This window comes from Falco biarmicus, chromosome 6, assembly GCF_023638135.1.
Source record: "Falco biarmicus isolate bFalBia1 chromosome 6, bFalBia1.pri, whole genome shotgun sequence".
Lineage (NCBI taxonomy): Eukaryota > Metazoa > Chordata > Aves > Falconiformes > Falconidae > Falco > Falco biarmicus.
The window spans coordinates 52,764,243-52,776,540 of record NC_079293.1 but is presented as its reverse complement, the minus strand read 5'-3'; the positions used below and the strand labels follow the sequence as shown (position 1 = coordinate 52,776,540).

Sequence of the window (12,298 nt, the reverse complement as noted above, 5' to 3'; positions counted from 1 at the left end):
CTCCCTGGAGCCTTCTCTTCTCCAGGCTAAAGCACCCCAACTCTCTCAGCCTGTCTTCATAGAAGAGGGGCTCCAGCCCTCTATCATCTTCATGATCATCTTCAGCCTCATGATCATCTTCATGGCCATCCTCTGAACTTGCTCCAGCACTTCCCTGTCCTTCTTATGTTGGGGGCTCCAGAGTTATACTCCAGGTGGGGTCACACAAGAATGAAGTAGAGGGGGAGAATCACCTCCCTCCACCTGCTGGCCACACTTCTTTTGATGCAGCCCAGGATTTGCTTGGCTTTCTGGGATGCAACCACATACTGTCAGGCTATGTTGAGCTTTTCATCCACCGGTATCCTGAAGTCCTTCTCCTCAGGGCTCCTTTCAATCCATTCTCTGCTCCGCCTGTGTTGATACTGTACCAAACCACACTCCTAGGAGCCACGACAAGTGCAAGCAAGAGTGAATGGTAACAAACAGAGGAGGGTAACTTCTACCACTAACACAGAGCCCCTCCTTAAAGCTTTTGGTAACTTAACATTATGGCCTTATAAGCCTGAACAGATATTTCCCCTACTTAAAAAAAAACACCCAATAACCCACAAACAAAAGAGGTCAAAGACATCTTAAAGTACCTCTGCCCGAGAACACCACTGAAAACTGGTCTGTAGACTTCCACATTTCATCAGCAAAACCTTCTTGCCTTGATTTATAGCCAAAAAAAAAGCTACAGCCTCACCATCTGGGACTACATGTGGTAAGAGCTTGCTACTGGCAATTATCCATATATTTTTGAAAAGAAATCCTAGGACAAGTTTTCTTAAACTCCATAATCAAAGCCTGGAGTATAATACAAAGGAAAAGACCAAACAACAGCACTTTCTCAAAATTTAAGCGAAATCTTCACTGAGTGTTAAAGGGAACTGCTAGTAGCAGCAAAACACACTGAATTCCTGTCTACAGCCAGGCAATATCAGGGTCTGTTTGCAGAATTAAGATGAGCATAAATCAATAAGTCACCTCTGCGAACCTTGGGGTCAGGAGCCTATTCAGAACTCCCAACACACTGCAATCATGGAGATGCTGTCTTCATTTCTTGGGAGAGGAAGATCAAATCATCATACTGTCACCTTAAATATTTCAGCCTTGGAATGTCGCTCATCATGCAGATGCCACAAACAAGTGAAATCTGTAAGGACGGTGATTAAACAGAAGTCTAACAGAAAAAGGACGTATCCATAAGTATCACCATGGTGTGAGCATCAGTCTTCTCTATACTACTTTCCTATGCTCTGCATCAGTTATTGACTACAAAGATTTATATTAAACATACTGCAGTGAAAAGCAAAGCTACTCTGCATCCAGTCTTCAGTGACACTGAGCATCTGAGATGTCGTTTACAGTAGCAATCCAGGTAACTCACACGGACAGCGAGGCTCACAGTGACTCCCTGAATGCAAACTATCTGACAGCTGTGTTTCTTAAACTTGAGAATAACCTGGTGAAGAAAAATCCTGGCACAAAAATAAATAAATACACTCTGAAGTATTTCAGAAAAGACAGATTGGAAGTGTAAGAACATACCAAAACGCTGATAACCCAGGCACAATGACAAGCACAAGCTGCTTGGTCTGCAGCCTGGGTTTATTGCCAATACCTCATTCAGCAGCTGGTGGTTGCTGTCCTTTTCTGGTTTACAGATGGCGACTGCCATCTGCTTTTTCTTTACCCTCATATTTTGCAGTAACTGCAGACTGCAACTAAACACAGCACTTTAACATAGCTAGATGGCTGGAGAAGGTTGTGGGCTTTTTTGTTTGGATGGGTTTTTTTAAACACAAACTACTTTTTCTTCCTTTGTTGCAGGGAATAAGAGTGAGGTAAACATGTTTTGATTTTTCTAGTGAAAGGGTACACACACAAAATGTGAAAGTAACATTGACTAGAGTTTGCGTGGATTGCATGTCCAAGATGGGGAGCACATTCCTCAATGAAACAGCTGTTAAAAATAAGAAGGAATGGCAGGCATGAAGGTTCAGCAGTTTGTTTTCCGCCATACTGCCACTGCTGCTCTCAGAGAGGTGAGTGCACTCACAAGTGCAAACTCCACTGACATGACACCTCTGTGTCTTCAAAAACAGCTCAGACACATTTGATGTCATTCATGGTGTCTTAGTATACAAGCTGAAATTTAGTACTGTAACTTTCAGCAGTGCATTAGTCAGCATGCAGGCAATGAGGAAACAAACTCTGAAAAAGGAAAAAAACAAAGCTAGAATTGGCTGCATAAAAGGATGACTTCTCATGTCAAGGGCGGGTAACTGGATAAACCTGCATTTCCAAAACAGCCTTCTGAAAAGCTCTCTGAAGCAGAATTGAGAAACAAGATAGCTTTGTACACTAAGATACAACAGTGTGCATCAAGTTCAGTCAGCATTTCTATAATAAACCTTGCCTGTGCAGGAATTTAAAATAAAGCTGAAAGATCTGGAATTCAAGAATGGAAAAACCTAGCCACTTCGGCACACTTAACAGTATGTCTTACAACGTTACGAGATTTTAGGTCCAGGATCTTTCACTGGACTTTCAACTAGTCAGATTGTCTCTGCCCAGACATCAGCACTATGATCATATTCCCATCAATTAAATTAGAGTTCAGGCATCCTGCAGAAATATTTTTGAAAACATACGTTACTTCCTCACTCCTTTTCCTCATTGTCTCCCAGCACACAGACAATAAAAATTCTTCTTAATGTTTTCTGTGACATCCATTATCCTCAGAACCTTCAGGAGGCATCCCCATTCCTCACAAGGAAAGAAAGCACATTTCTAGTACAGCATAGCATGCCATAGGAGGTGGCTATGGCACTAGGCTGCAGCAAGGCTCTTCTGAAGATATAACTCCACCAGTTGGAGTATTTCCTAGCTGCAGGGGTGTGCAGTGGCACCATCCTCTTTCCACAACCCTTCAATGCAAAACAAAAAAAAAAAATCAGCAGTAGATCACAGAAAAGATCTGTGAGCAATTGTGCCTGGCATGTCAGATTGTGGAAGGATGGTTGTTTCTACATTTGCTTCAGATGTAAGAGGAAGACGCAGAAGAAAGCTGGCTGTGAAAAAAAAAATAATAAATCAACATCCATGTAAAGGACTAGGCCAATTAGTAGGCATGGCTGGAGGTTCAGACTGTCATGGTATTAAACAACAGAAACGAAGACTGAAAAGCGGGTGGCCAGCAACCAAACTACAAATTCCATATGTAAGTACGAGTCCCTTCTGGGACTTCCAGTACCTTGAGTGTTTCTCCTGGGTTGATGAGGTTTTGGGGTAACTCAGCTCCTAAGAAAACTGAGTCTTTGCCTCCTCTTCCAAGCTGATTTTAAATCCAGCCTCCAATACACTCTACTGAAAACCACTGGCTGAGATTAAGGAACAATTGTAAATCCACAACTATGACTTCTAACAGGAAACCCCTGCTTTCCCTGAAGCCAGCTGCATAGACACTAGTACCAGAAAAGGAAGAGTGCTTCAGCTAACTAAATTTTTATTCCTAAGTGAAGGGCATCAACTGGAAGATTTCTATGATTTGGAATCTCTGCTACTTCCCACATTTTGCTTTCCACCAGTCTCAGCAGATAGCTGTGCTTAATTTACTGTAACTCTTGATTCCAAACCCAGTTTCCTCTTGTTGACGTCTGCACAGGTAAACTCCATAAATTTGACATGAACTCAAACGTATAGAAGCATAGCTAATCCCTGACAAAAATTGTGTTTCCTCTACAGAGCTAAAGAGCAAAACTAGGCTTCAACAGATATGAAACAACAAGAAGATAATCTATTTGACCAGCATTAATAAAAGGGAACAAAAACTCCAACGGACTTTTAATCCGGCAAACAATTACGCAGAAAGAATTTGTACCATCATCCCATTGAAGCTACAGAAAGTATTATTCTTGTTCAAAATAATTCAACACACACACACAGGGCAGCTACAGGCGTGTGTCAGTATTGACAGAGCAGTTCAGCTTTCCACTAGCACAGCCTGCCACAAACACCTTGTCTCCACCTTTAGTACAGGGACACACATTCTACTTCCTAGAGAAACCTGCATCCAGGTTAAGCTGCAGTGACCTGCCTACTGAACTGTTTATTCCAGCCATTATCAGCAAGTTAATAATTTAAAAGAGAAAGTGTAGCTAACATTCAAGTGCTTCTCTGAAACTGCTAGCATAAAAGGAACATCTATACATACAGATCACTGAGATGGAGCTTGGGACAATTCGCCTGTTCAGTGGCTGTCATAGGCAAACCTATAAATCAATGAAATGGGAGGTTTGTGTAGAATTTGGTAAATGTGATTCCACTCCACTGAAAGAGAAAAATATTTTGCCTCAAGCAGCAAGATGTGAAAGCCCAGGTTTTACAGTACTCCCTAATTTCGTTTCTGATGCTTCATCTGTATTTTTATTTGTTTATTAAACAGTGCCCATACCCTCCCTCACCTTCATTATACAGATCTGACCCACAGACATTAGCATCTACTCATACCATGCTTCAACTCAATGCAGGTGAGACTCCTATGTATGAGTTTCAAGTAGTACTTGGCTAAAAACAAAAACAGCGCACTGTGAGATGTGCCTTTAGTGAATGAAGGTAGTTCATTAGAACAGAGAAAATTGCATCAATCATTGTGGCGTTTGTTGTCCTGGGACATTACTGTTGTGGCCTGAGGTTGGTTAGACTGGGTTAAATAGTTCCTTAACATGGCTTAAAAAAAACCCCAACAACCAAATACCCAAAACCAACAACACACACACAAATAACTTCTGAAGAGAATTCTGATAATACAAAACTATTTTGAGATGCTTTCACTTAGAACTCTTAATACTCAAATACCAGAAAAACAAGTTATCCAGTTGAAAAGTAGAGATTGAATTTAAAGTAGCAGGGGGCCGGGGGGGCACAAAAAGTACCCTGTGGGTAGCTGAGTAAGCAACGAATGTACACATGTGAGTTTGTGCAGGAAGAAAAATTATGTACTCCCACCGATTCAGCTGAGCCCAGCAATGAGTAGAGTTCCATCATCACTTACTTGCGCATGGCCAGAAGCAACACTAAGCCAGTACTCACTAATTTCTCTGGAGTTCAATATGACAAGCGAAAGGTTTTCTCTTAAAAATAAAGCCAGACTTCTATGTACCTGGATACAAAGGCAACTTTGAAGGAGTAAACGGACAGAGCAGTTTCTGAGCAAGCTTGCAAACAGCAGCAAGAGGGTCAAGACTCTTGACAATACTACAATCACAAAAACATCAGGGGATCTGACTGCAACATATTTCTTTAAAAAAATGCATGCTTAGCTATTCTCTGGTTTTTTCAGTGCAAAATAAAAACCATAGTACTACCCAGGCATGTGTAATATGGTACAGATAGGTCAATTTCTCCTTGCTATCATGTTATTCCAATGGCAAGTTACTGTATAAGCCCCATGAAAGGGTATTATTTGCATATTTTCAGAAAAAAAAAAAAAAGAAGAATGCAGCAAGACCTCAGAGAACTTCAAGATCCTTGGACAGATCTACCACTTTCCAGGTTCCTCTCTCTCTCCCAGAAGAAATAACCGTAAACCTACATTCCCCTTTTACACATATTTTCCTCACAGTTGGAATTGTATTCCAAATTCAAGGTTTTTAAAGCCACTACTTTTATAGTGGTAACAATGAATAATAACCACTGCTTGCTATCAATCTTTCATGAGTGGTGTTTCTTATTATATAAATCTTTCTTGAGAGTTGTCTAAATTAAATTGAACTCCCATCTTTTTGCAACTTCAACAAGCATTCTGTCCTGCAAGTACAGTAACCAAATACTGCACCCTGTTCTCACATGAACAGCTCTGATGAATACCATGTTATCATTTACATCTCGGTTGAAATAACCCTGTTTACTTACAAAAGTTACTTTGTAAAATTCAATCTTTCCCTGATTAGGATTATCCTCAATTCACACGCCAAGTTAACCTGAATTCCTCTTAACAGCTATCCTTCACACTATCGATGTGGTACTGTTTTGAACTTCTGCCATCCACGTAATGTCAAGTATGCTCCCTGAGCACATGAACAGATCATGGGCTGTTTCCCCCCTACAAAAACAGTTGACAAAATACATGAATAAAATCCTCCAGAATCAGCAGTGGAAGCCTCTTCTCACAGAGCTGATCAACAAGTGTAAGATGACTCTTACCCAGCATAGATAAGCTCTCAGTAATCCCAGCACACACTTTGATAAACAGACTGTGTTACAACAAAGCCAAGTCCTCAGACCTGGGACTTTCACTCTGAAAGCCAGAGGGACTGAACAAATCAGATTTGCTCTACTGGTCTGAAGACATATTCCCTGATTCCAGTACAATCTCTTTGCTTTACTGCAAATAAATTACTTTATGTGAGGATATCTCTGTCTTTATTACAAATAAGTTATTTTATGGTACCCAGCACCTACAAGTATGAATGGTGAAATACTACAAAGGAGACAGCTTTTTAGTTGCTTCCTGAAAAAAAAAATCCCCAAACATAAGTTCCTCTTGCATCCTCAGCAGCTGCAAATTAGATAATGAATACAGAGGTTTTTTAAGGACGTACCTCCCAGATACTTGGAGAATTATTCTAAAATAAATTTCCAGGAAAATCACAGATATTTTTGGACCCATCTTCTTCTGACCATGGCTAGCAGAAAGAAGGAGGAAGTTCAGAGAAACATTAGCATAACTCACTGGAAGGTGCAGGATGACAAACCACATGTCCAGGTTCTCCGTCCAGCCCCCTTACGCAACCAGTATTGTAATGAGAATTGGTACCTTTCCTTCCTTCCACCCACTCCTTCCCCCAACTTTGCCTCAAATGCAGATGGGCAAGATAAGGCTACCAACTGTCATGAAAACCTCCAAGACCTGATTTTGCTGAGCCAGTTCACCAGCATTTAACCATTCTGCCCAAAACAAACTGGAGGTCAGCCTATTGACTAGCGTCAAGAGGCCCCATTGAGAGAACCACCATCCCAGGCAGTTTTGCTGGTTTAAAGCGTGGTGGAAGCCAGAGACCAAGATGTCATTCTGCATCCAGCCTGAGGCACAGACTCCACAGCGTGGGATAAGATTACACTTCCACACCCCATGCAGTACCTGTTTTGTAAGTATACAGTTTCAGTTTCCAGGACTATCAGTTTAATGCCCTTGAAGATGCCAAATTCCCTTTTCTTTTGGGTATCTTAAGTTTGTGTTTGGGTGTAGACACACAGCAACAAAAGAACAACTGAATTAAAATTTAGCCAATCGGAGTTTAACAAGGAATATATATTTCCCTAATGCATGCAGAACATTGAGACTAAGAACATAAACAATCATGTTAGAAATCTCCCACATCTCTCTGGATGAACAAATCTTACCACTGAAATGAGCATAACAGAAAACATTGCCATCCATGCACCAGCAGCAAAATCTCCTGGTAATGACAGACGTTGCTGCCATGTGCCAAAGGACTGGAAAAAGCCCTTCTCTTATTTTCAGGATGACAAAGAATCAGTGTTACTGTTCAGAGACCTAAAGCATGTATGTCTAGCTTTGCATTAGCAGCAATACTCATGGAGCAGATTAGACGTACGTTCCTTGACCAGTTTTAAATAAGCAGGCAGGTGAGGGATTCCATTGTTAGGTTAGTTAAGACTTCTTTTCATTAATTTGCCATAAATATCATAAGGTGGCTATTTCAGTTATTAATTATTCAATTCATTATCCAGAAGTATGACAATTGCTTTTCTATGCTCTTCAAATGTTAATTTTAGAAACACAACATTATAAACAGGCTGAGAAGGTATTCCCCTCCCATCTCCCCAAGTGGAAGGAGAGGGGGCATCACTTAAAAATGTCATAAAATTGAGTAAGAGTTATTAAGACTACATCCAAGGTGCACAAAATCAACAGGGCAGAGGAGGGAAATACTAAGGTGACTGGAATTGCCTGTGCCTGCATTCGAAGAATGGCTGAGGCCAAAGGTCACACACACAGGATGGATACCTTTTGTTAAATACTAATCTACCTGGACATATCTTCGATTAACATAAAGAACCACATTCACTCACTATCTTCAGTAACAGAAACCGTATTTGTTTTACAACACAAGCTTCAAGGGAATATTCAAGCGGCTAAGTGTATGATTCTGTGCCTATTTCATCTGGTTTCTTTATGGATACAGTTGCAGAACTGCTGGAAAGCTGGTGACTTAAAACAATTCAAGTGTAAAATAAGCTTCTGCTGACCCCTACAAGTTGTATTTGAAGAGTGCACAATGTAGCAAAATTCTTGTATTTTATAACGGGAGAGGACAACAGAGGCAGTCAATAAAAGTTTAAAAAGGCAATTCAAAGTAATTTTTATTTGCACTGTTCTACTACAGAACAGCTGGACCTCAAGACCCTGCAATAGCGGGTACTATACAGACACGTAACAAAACTGCAGGCCTTGTCCCAAAGACAAGAGGAGGAAAGGAAGTTGAAATATTAGGTGAAAAAGCAGGGAATACTTCCTTTCCTTTGATGTGAACTTTGTCAGGAGCATGTGGCTACAAAGATTACTGCAGGCTTTTAATAACTGCAGATTAAAAAATCCTTAACATTTTCATTTAATTATTTGTTTACACTGGAAGAGCAAACTCACTGACTACCAGACTTGTCGGATTACAATACAGACAGCCAAAGACAAGAAAAGAAATGGCTGTTATCAATTTACAGAAAATCTCACAGATGTTAGCCACTTTATGATCCACATAAATATTTGTTTCCCAGATGACAAAAAACCCAACAACCTCTTATACACACTCTAATCAAGTCTGAGTATTCTTATAAGACCTCAATTAGCAAAATAACAATTATATTAAAACTTGTAATGATATCAAAATATCCTTAATGGAGGAATGAGCTGCTTTATTACTCTGGAGTATCAAATCCATTAAAGGCCTCCTGGGTTTTGAACTGCTGTACAAACACAGGTCCAGCATGATTACAGAAACTGCAGATGAAGACAGGTAGCCCACCTCCCTTGAAGATGACACTGACTTAGTATGTGCTAGAGAGGGAAAAAGAAAAAAAGAAACTTCTCAGCAGCTGCAGGTGCTTGCTGAGCAAATAGGACAGGTAAAGAACTAAGACAAAGCAAACACTGAAGTGGCAACAGAGCAACAGACTCTTAAGACTCAAGGAAGCCACACGTGGGTCCATCACACATCTTGCTTCCTCTCAGAGCTGCACTGGAGTGACCTTTCTTGATAACGGGGAAGGGAGAACACCACCCTGAATACATGCATTCTCCATGATCAGGCATTCCAGCTCAAACTCACCTAACCACTAACAATGCATGCAAATGTACAGAGGGTAAGTAACTACACGTATCAGTGTGCAAATGGGGTTCTAGAGACAGTGTGAGCCATTTCAAGTATTTATTAAAGGAAAAACAAGTGAGTGTGCTTCCAAAATAACTGGTACAGCATCCTACATTGTTTTTCACTAGGTATGTTTAAAACCAGATGCACTTCTAAGTTTGCTGTCTGTGCTTCTGTGCACATTTGTGCACTGACATTTCACAGCAACAACAGAAAAAAGGAATAATCAAAAATGGAATCTCAGTTATAACAAAAGAGTCAAAGGATAAGCACATCTGTATAACTACTGCAAGTAGAACACACTAGCTAAGTCAACAAGAACTTTTACCCTGGGAAACTATCAGTGCCATTGAACAAAACCAGGAAAATTATTAATTCTTAGCTTTGTGGACTGTTGACTTTGGACGTCATCCAGTGGGTGATAAAGGAAAGTAATATGCTTCTTAAAACATTAAAAACTCAACCTCACACTAAAGTTTGTACCCCATTTTATATGGGCAATTTCAAATATACAGAAGAGCAGGTAACTATGTACACAAGACCCTAACACATCAGGCATGTTTAACAGTGACAAGCAATATAAATTTTAGCACAACACTCAAATCTGTCAGGTTCTTTGCCACTTCAAGAAAGAAGAAAAAAAGTACAAGCTGCAAACTCAAAAAAATCTTGCGTTCTGAATTTGTTTCTAACAGCTACCAAGCTACCTTTCTCCTTCAAGAAAAAACAGGTAGCTGTAAATGAATCAGTGCTAATAAATATGCATAGCATAAATTTGCTATTTAAATGCTTGCTAGCCTCTCCTGTTACATGGTAGAATGGTAACATCTGAAACTTGAAAGGTGTCTTGAGGCTACAAACTAACATTTGTTTTGTAAACAAACAAAAAAAATCTGTTACAATCTTTATCACCCCAAATAAGACCAAAAATAGACTACAAACTAACATTCGTTTTGTAAACAAACAAAAAAAAATCTGTTACAATCTTTATCACCCCAAATAAGACCAAAAAAAGACTACAAACTAACATTCGTTTTGTAAACAAACAAAAAAACCTGTTACAATCTTTATCACCCCAAATAAGACCAAAAAAAGACTACAAACTAACATTCGTTTTGTAAATAAACAAAAAAACCTGTTACAATCTTTATACCCTCAAATAAGACCACAAAAAGGAGTGCTCACATCACTCGATCACAAGAAAGGGTAAACATTCTAATGATCAAACTTAATATTCCAGTCACAATTGTAAGATGCAGGATCCCTGCCGGACCAGCAGAATTTAAACACTATGATCCATGTGGAAAACATCAATGACACGATATAAGATAGCAGTGACTACACAGGCTTGACAGATCTCTGTTATAAATCAATGGCCAACAGCATCCCTCCATCATCACCACCACTCACCTATGTTAAACACCATAAATATTTTTCTTTAGCAATTACAATTTCTTGGTTTAGGGGTTTTTTTGTCAGAAAAAGTCAGCATATTTGAACAATATGTATTTTTCTATACTCTGCCAAAGGCACTCTGCCCCTTATGCACACAAATAGAAGTATAGCTAATTTTACATTGTCTTTGGCAAGGCTGTCTTCTATAACAAGGCGGTATTGCATTCTGTATTCTCCAAGCTTACAATCACCTTTAACAAAAAAAAACAACCAACCAAACAAAAAAAACCCCAGGTATTTATCCAGACTGTGCACAGAAATCAAAGAAAACACACAGAAATTCTCTGATATATTTCTGATGCAGAACCCTTATCCCTAACCAGAAAAAGAGGGGTTTATAACTAAAAAGTATTTTTTTCTTCATATCCAAAGCAGATGATTGCATAACAATCCAGGGGATTTAAATACAGGCACCTATCATGCACAGTGCATTTGTGGGTGCCAATATGCATTGCCAGACTGCACCACTCACTCACAGTCTCTACAGCCCACAGAAGAGCTAATAAAACGTTATGCCTGCTGTGCAGCATATTCCACACACAGCCCTGATCGCACTGCAGAACCGTGACATACCTTTCAGTCTTTTGGAATTCCCGTTCTTTTGCTGCTCATCCTCTTCATTGATGGTAAATAAACCCAGCGGATTTGGCCTGGCACTTTTCCTCAGTCTCTCTTGTCGAAGGGCAGTAGTTGAACCAGGCATGTTGCTGTTGCTTCTTGCTTATTAAAAAAAAAAAAAAGTAAGAAACTCCAGTCCCTGCTTAGCTGCAACACTGCCTGTTCATTTGAGCACTTGTAATAGATCCCCTATGGATAAGCAGTATGCAAACAGCTGACAAATACCAACATCCAGTCGGCAGCGACAGGCTTGCAGTCTTTCCCTACCTTCAAGAAAAGCCCTAATTAAAGGTACATTGTTTTGGATGCTGCCCGTCACTGTCTTAACCTGTTCAATCAGATCCCAGCCCACAGCTCCAGGTTTCTTGCTGCAGCACCTTTTTCCCTGCAATCCTCTTCCAGCTACAGCACACTAAAATATTCAGCACGCAACACAAGAGGAGAAAATATGATACGCCACTGTTAACAGTTGCCCTGACAACACTGACACATCCTAATCAAAAGGGGTCTATGAGCGTTGTCTCCTCAGCTGCAGCGAGCCGGCCTTGGGAGCGATGTCTCCTGCACGCGTGCGGGGAGCTGGGAGCACCTCGGCAGCAGGGGCTGCTCCCTCCTCCTGGCAGGGCAGTGGGAGGATAAAGCTGCGCTTGCACAAGCAGATGAGCACCGAGTGAAAAGAAGCCTGGAAGGCTCCAGGCACGAACCTGCGTTTTGCCAGCTGCTCTGTTTATTCATGTTTAGAAATTTTAGCCTAATCTAAAACAATGAGTATGAGTCTTCTTCCATAGATGCATGTGTTGGGTGTC

At 40.4% G+C, this 12,298-nt stretch overlaps 1 protein-coding gene across 7 annotated transcripts in view; it reads right to left on the bottom strand.

Annotated features, from left to right (window-relative positions):
• MAP7 (microtubule associated protein 7) overlaps positions 1 to 12,298 on the bottom strand; it is a 127,472-nt gene that overhangs the window by 102,070 nt on the left and 13,104 nt on the right. For 5 of the 7 annotated variants that reach the window (XM_056343399.1, XM_056343400.1, XM_056343401.1 and 2 more), the window contains exon 2: positions 11,448 to 11,590. The exons of 1 other annotated variant lie outside the window; for it this stretch is intronic. In XM_056343399.1, the coding sequence (XP_056199374.1) occupies positions 11,448 to 11,590 (143 nt within the window). Of the gene's footprint in view, positions 1 to 11,447; positions 11,595 to 12,298 lie in introns of all 7 variants that reach the window. One more of the 7 variants, XM_056343405.1, reaches the window with a different exon arrangement.